Raw genomic sequence first — 12,768 nt, forward strand, 5'->3', positions numbered from 1 at the left:
CAGGTTATTTTAAATTTCAAAAAAATGCGAGGTTGGTGTTTGGCATGTGGTGTGTCCATTCGGGCGCCCGTGACCATTCAAATTCCTTTAAAATATATTTTTTGACCCAAAAAATTAAAAAATCCATTAAAATTAAAACTTTTCATTGGATTTGAGAATTGTCGGGTGTGTGCATATACTAGGAGGGTAACCCACATTAGGCTTGTGAGCATGGGAGCATGGGAACAAGCTCTAGTGGAGCATGGGTTAGGACTAACCTTAAGGGTTAAGGTTAGGGTCAGACATCCAAGGGTCACACATGGGGAATGGAAAGTCAAGAGCCACTTGAGGGCCCTCCTATATAATAGGGACATGGGGCACACTCAAGGGGGCTTGGAGGCTTGGAGGCTAATGCTATGGTCTCTTGTGTAGAGGTCCATATCTACTCATCTACCATTTCACACTATAGCTACATGCTATTGGATTGGAGTTATACCTCTTGATGGTATGGGACATCAAGGTAGAGGTATGATGTATTTCATTTATAATTCATGTGTGCATCCCTTGGGCTTGGGGGTGGTTGGGTGGTTGAGTTTATGCCTGATTTATGCATGTTTATGCATAACAATTATCTAGAGAGATCTTAGGGTTTTAACAGTATGTAAGTGCCTAGAGGATTTACCATCTTTTTTGGGCTCGTTGCCACTCATGCTGGCTTTAGGCTTTGGACACTCAGCCTTCGTGTGCCCTACATCGTTGCAATTAAAGCAGCGATTTTCCTTTTGCACTTTAATATACTGCTCTTTCTTTTGGATTTTGCTGTCTCTTTTCTTCTTGGATGGTCGTGATTTTTTAGACCAATGACCACCCTGTCTTTCCTGGTCCATCCTATCCCCCTGCTTATCACTGTGGAACCCTTTTCTTTTAAGGCTTGACCTTCTCTTCTCACTACCCTCGGCCCTCCTCGAACCACCATGTGCACTACGGCGCTTGTATTTGATGTCATCAAATATTTACGCATATTTAATTGCCTCTGCTAAATCTTTAGGCTGTAAGGGCTCTACGTACTCAAGGTAAATTAACGGTCGCCTGTGAGCCGTGGGCTGCCTGTGGACTGTGGGCCTCTTGAGGGCTGGCCGCCGCGGCGCAGCGCCAGGCAGGCCGCCCACTAGGCCAGGCTGGCCGCTTGTCAGGGCTGGCCGTCTCGTCGGCGCGGCGCAGCGCCAGGCAGGCCGCCCACTGGGCCAGGCTGGCCGCTTGTCAGGGCTGGCTGTCGTCGGCTGCACACCGGTCATGGCTGGCCGCCTGGGGCTGGTCTTCGCACCCCTTAAGAAGGTCTTGGGGCTGGTCTTCGCACCCCGTAAGAAGGTCCCGCATAGCGGTTCCTCCATTCCCAGCCCAAATCCCTCTGGCTGGCTGCCTGGGCTGGTCTTCGCCCCCACACACAGTGGTGGACAGCAAAGACAGCCGTTCTCTCTCTTTGCAGGTCGACCTCTCTCTCTCTACATTAGACGAAAAACTCCAGCCGCCTCTCTCTCTTCACATTGGACTTCTCTCTCTACACCAGACGAAAAACGCTTCTTTCGCAGAAAAGCTCCAAAGCAAAAAAAAAAAGAAACCGAAATTGTTTACCTGCAATGGAGTGCTTGGGTGTGTGCAACGGAGAGGGAGGGGGAGAGAGAGAGAGAGAGAGAGAGAGAGAGAGAGAGAGAGAGAGAGAGAGAGAGAGAGAGAGAGAGAGAGAGAGAATTCTTCCTTCCAGCTCTTGCCGCCTCCTTCTACACAGTCAATTGTGCTCTGTAGAGAGATAGTAGAGAGATAACGATACGATTTTTTTTGAATGGTTGAAAACCATTGAGTGGGCTCCGGTCCCCGGTCACGCACGGACCCTGACCCAATCGAAACTGACGCTCTGATACCAATGTTAGATTATCGTAACACCACTATGGGCGTTACCACCACAAGAGGGGACGGCCTCTGGCTCACCACCCAGCCATAGAGGAAGAATGAGGATTGCCCCTCATCCCCTAGGCTATATAGTGTGTGGCCTGCCGTCCACACTAGCCTGGCCGCCCATGACTCCACATGGGCATCCTCTCCCACTGAACCCCGGATGGCCACGTCCTCGGCGCTCCGGCCGAGGCGTTGACGCTAAAGCCCCGTCTGGCCATCCGGTCTGCCGTCGATCATAGGCGTTACAGCCTACGTGACAAAGAGACACCTAACTTTGAAACACATTAAAGAGAGGATGTGTTACACAAGGAGGCTAACACACCATTGTATGAGGGTGCAAAGTACTCAACTTTTTAGGCATGCTTGGAAATCCTCAACTTGCAAACAACATATGGATGGAGCGATAATAGTGTGAATAGCCTACTCCGGTTATTAAATTAGAAGATGCTCCTAACATATAATTTGATGCCCGCAAGAAGAAGTAATGCTCGAAAAATACTTTCCAAGCTTGGTACATGGATTCCACTTGAATTCACGCATGTCGTAATGATTGTGTACCATTCAAGGGTGCCTTAGAGAATGTCATGCAATGTCCAATTTGTGGAGAGGATCATTTTACAGGAAGGATTTACAGGGTGCAAAAATTTCTCAAAAGGTATTGAGGCACTTTCCTATTATACCTTGCATTTAACATATGTTCCGATGTCAATCCATTGCTATGAGTTAATGACATGGCATGTGAACCATCGTTCATGATGACATGATGAGGATTCCCACCAACTCACCGGCTTGGGCTCACATTGAGGATAGAGGACCAGAGTTCAAAGATGAGATCCATAATTTGCAGCTTGGATTGGGTATGGATGGGGTGAACCAATTTGGATTGAGGTCTACATCATGGTCCACATGTCCCATTGTTGTTGTGAATTACAATATTCCTCCATGGATGTCCATCAAGAAGGGTCATTGAGGTCTACATCATGGTCCACATAGCCCATTGTTGTTTTATGAATTACAATAAATTCCTCCATGGATGTCCATCAAGAAGGGTCATGTGATGCTTGCACTTCTTGTGCCCGAGAAGCACAAGGTAAAGAATATTGATGTATACTTTAAGCCCTTGATTGATGAGATTAAAAAAATTATGGAGAGGCATAAGGGTGTATGATGTTTCTCATCCAATTTCATGTTGCAATGCAATGGTCAAGGGTATCTTGATGTGGGCTAGGCATGATTTTTGGGGCTATACGGAGTGCTCAGTATGTTGTATTCATAAATTTATTCTTATCTAAGCATGCAAAAATGATTCATTTATAACTCTAATGCATTGTAATGTCTATTAACTTTCAATTCTTACATGCCAATTTTGTAGGTCTCACAACTGTAGGATATCATCGATTTCTTCCTTCAAACCACCCTAATTATGCTCCATCAGAGGTTTCTCTTATTGTGATAAGAGGTGCAGAGTGGGAAGCCATGTGGCATTCACCTCCTATAATGCCACTGGAGGGAAGGCGGAGAGATGGAGAGTGGGACTAGAGATGAAAGCTCGGAATGCCATCTATAAATTAGGTGAACTAGCAAGGTGAGTTCCAATCAAAACCATAGTTTTGTGCGTTTGGTATAACATATAGCTTTGAAATTATCTATTCTTCTTTAATTCATCATTTCTTTCTTTGTTGAATAAGCGAATAGTAGCAAAGGAGATTCATCCAGATTCCATTGAGAAGACTCGAGTTGAGTCAATTGAGGCGGTGTGTATGATTGAAGAAAGCTTTCCAAGAAGTATAATCATAACTCAATTGCATCTTCTAGTACATTTGATGGATAAGGTCACTATATATGGCGTTATTTATAGGCGGTGGATGTTCTCTCTTGAACGCTTCATGAAAACCTTGAAGGGATTTCTGAGGCAAAAAGGGCAAGGCCAGACGGAAGCATGGCAGAGGGATGGTTGGTGCAAGAATCCCTCGTATACATCTCTGAATATTTGAAAGAAATTGATCCATCTAGATGCCTAGATTCATGCATAACGATGAGGATGAACGAATGGTGTCACATATGCCACATGAAAAAGGACACATTTGAAAGATGGACGAGTCCATGCGCAAAAAGGTCATTACATTTTGTGTTCTTAACACTTCTATGATGGAAAAGTGGATTGAGAAATATGAAGATGCAAGAAAGATAAGGATAGAGGAGAGAAGAGCATTTAAGAGATCAACACAAAGGCACATGGCATACCCACCCAACCTAAAGGTTATTTCAAAGGATTGCAATATTGAATGGCTTAGAGATGCCCTAGAGCAAGACGAAAGGACGGGAGAGGAGATTACAAGAGAAGAATGGGAGTATGTAAGAGGATGCGACTACCATGTAAGTAAAGATGTATTGCTAAGATGCGACTACCATGTAAGTAAAGATGTATTGCTAAGATATATAATGTTGAATACTAAATTGCTTACATATAAACTATATTAAAGATTTTTTATTGGGTTGGAGTATAAAGTGCATAATGCAATATGGTCAGAAGGTTGACATTTTCACACTCAACATGTGGACGCCAAGGCAAGTTTTGACCAAGAAAGTCGAGCTAGTAGAAGAGATAATAATATTACAGCAGAGAAACTTGAATATTGTGGAACAATTCAAGACATCTTGGCGATTGGATTTAGAGATTTCAAAGTGTTCATCTTTGATATTAAGTGGTTTAAAGTGGTATATAGAGGTACTCAAGCAACCGTCTCAAGAAGCATCCAAGCAGATTATTTGCAATTGACTCAATTAAATTATGGCAAGATTCAAGAGACACATACTAACATATATGTACACATTGATGGGTTTGTATAACGATTTCATGATTTTGTTGTTTTATTTGTAAAATATTTGGATGTTTGTCAAGTTTTTTGGGTTTTAATTTATTTTAAGTTTTTATTTACACTCAATTTTAACATTCTGTTTTTTTTCCAACGTCGCTGAGCGGCGTTTATAACGGTGCTTATAGCGACGTAACATAAAACGCCGCTAAAACATCACAAATAAATGCCGCTATAATGATGCCTTCTCTTGTAGTGCCTGTGATGATGACTCCCTAGTCTGCCCCAACTTTTTTTTAAAACAAGTTAGTGGATCACTACTGAGTAGCAAAATTTCGTTGCTATTTTCATTGTTGAGTAGCAATCCTACTACAACGAAAATAACAGTGTTTCTGGGCAGTGAAATAGGCCTGACATCTCTGTGTCCTTTTAGTTATAAAAGCATTGCTATTTTTACTGCTAGACCCTCATTCTAATGTAGTATCAGGGACGAGCAAGATTTTACAGTTTTGGTTCATTTTTCTTGGTGTGATTTTGCAAGGTTGAGAATGACGGTCGTGATTCACGGCTACAGAGATTGATGTTTATGGGCATGTGAGGTCCGAGAGGATTTGATGAAGGTTATTTATGGTTACCAAGATGGATTCGGGCAAATGTTGTGTGATGTGATTCTAGGGGTTTAGAATCACGGTGATGAATCTGTCTTGATTATGATTAGAGTGGCTTCTAGAGGGTTGTTAGTAGTGTCAGAACTTCGTTAGAAAGTTAGTCCTTTGGAGTTGCTTTTGCAGGTTTTTCATTACATCTTTACTGGCATGATCCTTCATCCATTACACCTAAGTATATCTAGATGAAGCTCTTGACGTAAAAGGGGTTTGTTGATATAACCCTTGTAGTTCTTCCATGGAGCACATCAATTTGCTTCATCCATTGAATCAGCCAGTCCATAGATTCAGTAGTAGCAGGTTCTTGTGTGAACATGCTCGGTTTGGACATGTGTTCTTATGTGAACATGTTGGGTGTGGACATATATTCTTGTGTGTCTATTGTTGCTATACGACAGCTTTGCCCTTAGGGCAAGGAATTGTGCAATTCTCCTGTTTTACCCGAGTTGGATTAACATCGTGTGTGACGTCAGATTGGGAAGGTTCTTGTAGCTTTTGGTTAGGATTTTATAGCTTCCTAGTCACATCTGGAGTGGGCACCCGTTTGTGTCGCCATTCCCACTTACTCTTGACCTCCTGGCTAGGATTAGTGAGGTCCGATTTTTGACTCGGTTTATTTTTGGGCACCCACACCTTTCTTGTTATTGGGCCTTGAAGAGTGGATTTCTTAAGAGGGACCCATTCTTGCCTTAATTTTTCGATGCATATTTCGATGAATACAATGATGATATTATTGACATAGATATCGAGGCCTGTAAGATAATTACATTCCTGAAAGAAACTATCTCCTTAAAAACATCGATAGAAAAGGTCGGTAATGGGGGTAGAGCATAATTGGGTTGATGCTTGATCTCATGAACTTCATGATACTTGCCATATAATTTGGTTATGCTACATTCAAATTTCTCACCCCCTTTATAAGAGTCATCACCTTTGATGATAATATCCTAGAAACATATATTTTCAAAGTTAGCAAATTAAAGCTTGGCAATTTAGGTATCTTAATATCAAACTTTTTAATAATTAATCTAATTAGCAAGTAGCTGGCATGGGTGTGAATTAGTCTTGTCTTCTTTTGCTTGAAAAGAAAAAAAAATCAGAGAGATTCTTTTGCCGCCTATGACGATGATGAAAGGGATTGAGAGTTTAAAATCTGTCAAAAATCATTACACAAGTTTTCCTTTCGTTTTCTTCTATACAACAACAAGGTTAAACTATATTTAATCCTTTGGAGAGTTATTGAATGGTGCTTTTGAAAACATCAAGTGTGGAGTGACCAATGAGTGAGATATCAACGTTGTACGTGGCTTGAAAAAAAAAAAGAAAAAGAAATTGGGGGGGTACGAAGAAGCATCGGAAGGTGACATTTTGATGGGGTCAACAAGCAAGCCAAAGAGACGTATTAGACGGGACTGCCGGAATTCCGCCGGCGTCGAGACTGCAGCTTCAAAACACTGTTTCAAGTTTGAACTTTGAATTTAGCGTCGGCCGGCCAAATTTCATGAATAGAGAGACGCTAACTGCTCAGTGCTGGCATTAGCGCGTGTGTTTTATACCGGGCCGCCCCCACGTCGACATATTATTTCGCTGTTGATTTAAGCTCGGCATATTTCCTTTTGGAAAAAACGCAAACTAATTTCGATTGATTCACCCTTGTCCCCGTCTCACTGCAATTAAGCCACTCTGATTGAATTATTGTTAATCAGACTTAGTTATCCGATTAAGAAGAATAAGTCGGCCCCTTTTTATATGTGATACCAGAGAGATGCTTGCGTTGATTGCTTCCTCTTCTTGTAATTAAAGATTCTTCGGTCTTTTGCGTTAATTATTTTGCATACGAATATGAGTGTCCCTGGTTTGCAGTAGCTTCTACTAATATTTGCGTTACAGATTTTGTATGAGAGTGAGAAAACTTCTTCTCTCTCTTTGTGTACAACAGTAATCGTAGAGTGCGCGCAGGTACTACTATCTCTATTAGGAGGAGGAGGAGGAGGAGGAGGAGGGGGGGTTAATTTGCATCATCATGAGGCTTTCCAAGTACAGTTTTTTGCACTATGTTTGCTTTGTGTCGTTTCTGTCACTTGTAATTGTGATGTTGAGTAGCACCATCTCCTTGAGATTGCCGCAATCTTCCTCTAATGACACCACCGAGGTCGGCAGGCACAGTGTGCTCAGGGGGTCCGACTGGCAATTGAAAGTGCTGCTGCAGCAGCAGCAGCATCAGGAGGAGGAGGAGGAGGAGCAGCGGCAGCGGCAGCAGTACCACAGTACTATTATTGAAGAAATACAAGTGCTGCAGCAGCAGCAGCAGCAGCACCACAATATTACTGTTGAAGAAATTATAGATGAACAAGAGGACAGGCCGGTAATTGAATCCGGTGCAGAATCAGAAGATCATAGGGATGATTCCGAATTAGCAGAATTAAGTCATATGCTTGTTTCCGGAGCTTCAGATCACTTATTAAGCCGGGAGACTAGGGACTTGGCTTTAGCAGCAGATCAACTACGCAAGATGAAGAGTAGTACTGCAAATAAAACAACTGATAATTATGGAGTGATTAAGGCTTCGCCATGCGATGGGAGGAGGGTTTTCATGTATGAATTACCGGCAGAGTTCAACACGTTGATTCTGGAGCAGTGCGGGAACAAGATAGCCGACTGGCTCAATTTTTGTCCTCATTTCCTCAACGAGGGTTTCGGCAAGACGACAAACGACAGCTTGAAATGGCCGGACTGGTATGAAACGGACCCATACATGCTGGAGGTGATGTTCCATAGGAGGATGCCGCACTATACGTGCATAACGCAGGAGGCGTCGGAGGCAGACGCCTTCTTCATACCCTATTACAGCGGGCTGGATGCCCTCAATTTCCTGTACGGGAAGAACATGTCGGAAAGGTCGGCGCAGGGGGTGAAGCTGGTGAGATGGCTGGCGGAGGAGGCGAAGGAGACGTGGGGCAGGCTAGGTGGCCATGACCATTTCATAGTGATGGGCCGGACGGCCTGGGATTTCACACGGCCGCTACACATTCAGGACGGCTGGGGGACCAGCTTCGCGAGCTTGCCGGAGATGGAGAACGTGACGGCTCTGTTTTTGGAGAAGCGGGCATGGCGCTGGCTGGAGCAGGCCATCCCCTACCCTACAGCCTTCCACCCGCGATCAGTTCAGAGCTTGCGCGACTGGCAGGACAAAGTCCGGGCAGCGGACAGACCCTTCCTCTTCGCTTTCGTGGGCGCGCCCAGATCTGGCGAATACGGTAGCGCACGCCGGGCCGTCCTCGAGCAGTGCATCAACTCCACCGCCTGTACGATGGTGGATTGCTCTAAAATGAAGTGCGCCCACAGCCCCTTGCCTATAGCGGAGCGGCTGCTGGGGGCGAACTTCTGCCTTCAGCCTCCCGGCGACACCGCCACCCGGCGCTCCACCTTCGACGGCATGCTCTCCGGCTGCATCCCCGTCTTCTTCCACAACGACTCCGCCTACACGCAATACACTTGGCACCTCCCTCAGAGCGACCCTTCTTCTTATTCCGTCTTCATCCCGCCCACGCACCTCCACCGCCTCCACGAGCTCCTAGCCGGCTTCTCGCAAGAGCGCATCGCTCGCATGCGCTCCGCCATCATCGACGATCTCATCCCGGGCCTCATCTACGCCAGTCCCCCTGGCCACTCCATCCGCGACGCATTTGAGCTCAGCGTGGAAGGCATGCTTCACAGAGTTGCAGAAAATAGAAGAGGCTGGCAGGCAACAAACATAGATTGATTATGCGTAAGCCTGCATTTGTTGGTCACCCTTTTTTTGTTCTTTTTTTTTTTGTACAGACAGGTAGCTGCGATTATTTATGCAGAACATTGTCAAATAGGGCAACCCTTCAGTTTTGAAAGATATCCTTGAAATATAAATTTTTATTCATTGAAGACATTATGTCCAATAGTACAATCCGTCAATTTTGCAAAAGGACACATTTTGGCCCGCCTATTTGCATTTTCATCTATCTTTGGAAGGGTATGTAATGCATTTTTTCCAAACGTAGACATTCTTTTTGTAAGGTATTGGAAAGGTACATATTTGATTTTTAAAACCTACAGCCGTTCTTGTGATCGTAAAATTATATTTCACTTTTCTTGTATTTCACTTTTCTTGTAAAACACAACCCCCCTTTGAATGGTATGAGTGTAATCTAGGCCGATTATTAGACCCTGGGCATATATTTTCCAATGAAAAATGCATAATTGCTCATTGACATTCAAATTTGTATGTGCTTCTACAGTTTAGAATGAGTGAATTTCATGGCTTTTGAATTTTTATGTACTTCTACTTTTGATTCTTGTGTCATTTGAGGTTCTACCCTCATAATTAATTTTGATTGGGTCATGAATGTGGATCTCATGGTGATGCTAGATATTTGGATGTTATGTTATTGCTTGTTGCTTATCGATGGTGGGGTTTTTTATTGTGATAGCCAAGATAGTTGAAGAAGAGGCAAATGGTCCAAGGAAGTTATTTTTTTTGAAGATCGTTGGAGGTTCATGCACATCCAAAGAGGATCCAGGTAATAGGTTATACCATGCTATTGTGAGTGCCTCCTATGCAAGATAGGTACTTGTAAAGTGCAAAGCCCTTGTGAATATTGTAAGTGTCGTCATGCATGGGTTATGAGGGCTAAAGTGTGCTAGAGTGCTATCTCCTCTAATTGAAAGCCCCAACTCCCTGCTTTCTTCAACTCTTATTTCTCTTTTCTTTGACATTTACCTTTTATCCTACTTTTGGGGAATGGAGTGTAAAGTGTTTGCAGCTATGAGTTTGTTGAGGGTTTTGTACCGGCTTCGGGTCCATAAACAAAAGGAAAGTAAGAGATTGGGCCTAACAAGCATGGTGATGAGACTCCAATTCCTCGCTTTCTTTGCCATTTTCACTTTGGTTGAAAAGAAAAAAATGAGGGCCTTTTTAATGTTGAGGTATGTCATATGAGGGGTTACTTAGAAGAATGGGTTGTCCAGAAGAATGGTAAGACAACCACTTGTGTGTACACTATTTCAATGGGTTGTACTATAGACTAGGCTTTCGCCCAACATGGTCCTCTCATCCAGTCTAGGATGTATGTCAATGGTTAGGGTATAGTGTTGGCACACTTTGTAGTACTTGGGTTCCAGTGTGAGTGGCCATTTTCTTTGGTTGGTCTCTCATGGTTTTGGCTTTGATCAAAGAAAATCGTGGGCTTCTTCTTTGAAGTATATTTGGTTGATGATTACATTTGTGGTTTACCTTTTTTGAGGGTGGTGATGGGCTGGATCCTCATTGGGAGTAATCCTTCTTTATTATCAATCCAATATCTATACTTCCCCCCATGTTATCAATGTTATAGGACTCGATGAACTCAAGGGTGAAAGGGAAAAATTGGGCTACATGACAGTTGGTTTCGGAAGGTATGGAGGCTGACCTTATTGAGGTAGGGGGCTACTTTGGGTAGTTGAAGGACAACATGTAGCGACTGCCAAGGGTAGTCTTGACCTATGCATGAATGAGGGCTTCTTAGATTTTGTGGAGTAATTCTAGATCTAGAGAGCTTGAATTTGTTTGAATTGTGATTCCCATTTTGGAAAATGGATTAAGGAGATCCACTTGTGGGTTTCAAATGGAGTGGGGATTGTTGAGATATCGAGCTCAACTAGTGCTATGGGGTGGCGAACATTGATGACCCACCTGGGTGATAGCTTCCACACCTATGTCACTAGCATGGTTGGTGTGATTATAGTTGATATGCCGCCAGTTGTAAGATCCCTGACCCCACTGTGCAACGAATTCTCAGGTGCTAGCAGTGGAAGTAGCACTTCTTGCGCAGGGCAGGGTCCCACACTCAGGGCCTCGCCCACGGATATTAGTGATGGGACCCAATTAGGAGTTTGGTTAGGTTTTTTCTCGGGTACCAGGGAAAAGAGTTCCCAGGCCCCCTAGCCGGAAATTCATGCAAACTTAAAACTAGTCACACCACTTACACACCTAATATGAAATTGCCTTTTTCACAAAATCAGCATCTTATAAAAATAATCTTTTAATGAAACCATTGTGTCACTGATCATAATCGTCAAAATCTTCGGTTGAATCCTTATTTCCAATCATTCCTTCATTGGTGTACTTATGGCATCATTGGCAACCAAAACGCTCAACACCTGTCCACTCAGGGGCCTTTTCGATAGTTCCTAGCTCATAGTAACCGGCAATATATTCACACATCAAAATGGAATCTCCATTGAAGATCAGCAAGATCAACCAACGGATCCATATAAAAGAGCCATGGACTCATCCGTTGAGGACCAGCAAGGTCAATCAACCAGATCCATGCCCGAATTCAGAAAACAACTCTTACTCCTTGTTCCAATATCTTCCACGACGCACGTGTGGCTATCATCGACGACCCAGAGCCCGAGCACCGTATGGTCAGCACCCTCTAGGATCCTTTGCAAGTGACCTAGCGCTTCACTCATAGGCCGCTTCCTTGGTCCCTCATCCACCATACCGGAAGCTCACCATTTTAATCGAACCGATGTTGGTCAAGACCTCGGCCGACCTTGCTATGCAAGACGTCCTCCGTTGACTCTCCGTCTCAGCAGCTGTTGCAACTTTATCAGCTAGGTCTCCACGACCTCATTCACAAGACGGTCAAAATTCTTCCCTAGCATTCTTGACATAAAATAGTCATTTAAAAATAGGTCATAAATACAATTTCTATAAAACGAATCTCTCGTCTTTCCACATCAATCTACATTACTTAATCCACATTCATTTCATAAGCATTCCTGTTCTCATCTAATCACATCATTTTCCATCTTAACCCTTCATTCCCATTCTCATCCAATCATATCATTTTCCATCTCAACACTTCTTTCCTCAATTAACCTCATCAGATCTCATCCACTCGCCCATACATCTCAATTCATCACATTCATTAACATCTATCCAGTTTACATCGCATCTTATCACATCCATTTCACATCACATCTCATTCATTCATATCCTGATTCACATCACATCACATCCATTCACATCCCATTTCATTCATTCACATCCTAATTCACATCACATCACATCCATTCACATTCATTCTCATCCCATACCATTCATTCTCATCCCGATTCACATGCCATCACATTCATTCACATCCCTTATCATTCATTCACATCCCATATCATTCATTCACATCCTTTATTATTCATATCTATCCAATTTACATCACATCTCATCGCCTCTATTCTCATTCATTTCCATCACATTTACATCCACATACATCCACATCCATACTTATCCACATACACATCCACATCTATCCTTTCACATACATCCACATCCATACTTA

The 12,768-nt window shown here is 43.4% G+C and overlaps 1 protein-coding gene across 1 annotated transcript; it reads left to right on the forward strand.

Annotated features, from left to right (window-relative positions):
* The first annotated feature begins 7,014 nt into the window (after nucleotides 1-7,014).
* LOC147602656 (putative xyloglucan galactosyltransferase GT19) lies at nucleotides 7,015-10,175 on the forward strand. Its single transcript, XM_086797724.1, has 2 exons — nucleotides 7,015-9,182; nucleotides 9,877-10,175. The coding sequence occupies exon 1, from the start codon at nucleotides 7,437-7,439 to the stop codon at nucleotides 9,174-9,176; it is 1,740 nt and encodes a 579-aa protein (XP_086653850.1). The 5' UTR covers nucleotides 7,015-7,436; the 3' UTR covers nucleotides 9,177-9,182; nucleotides 9,877-10,175.
* The last annotated feature ends 2,593 nt before the right edge of the window (nucleotides 10,176-12,768 follow it).

Source organism: Cibotium barometz, chromosome 66, assembly GCF_041138505.1.
Source record: "Cibotium barometz isolate CiBa-2024 chromosome 66, ASM4113850v1, whole genome shotgun sequence".
In the NCBI taxonomy this organism is placed as follows: domain Eukaryota; kingdom Viridiplantae; phylum Streptophyta; class Polypodiopsida; order Cyatheales; family Cibotiaceae; genus Cibotium; species Cibotium barometz.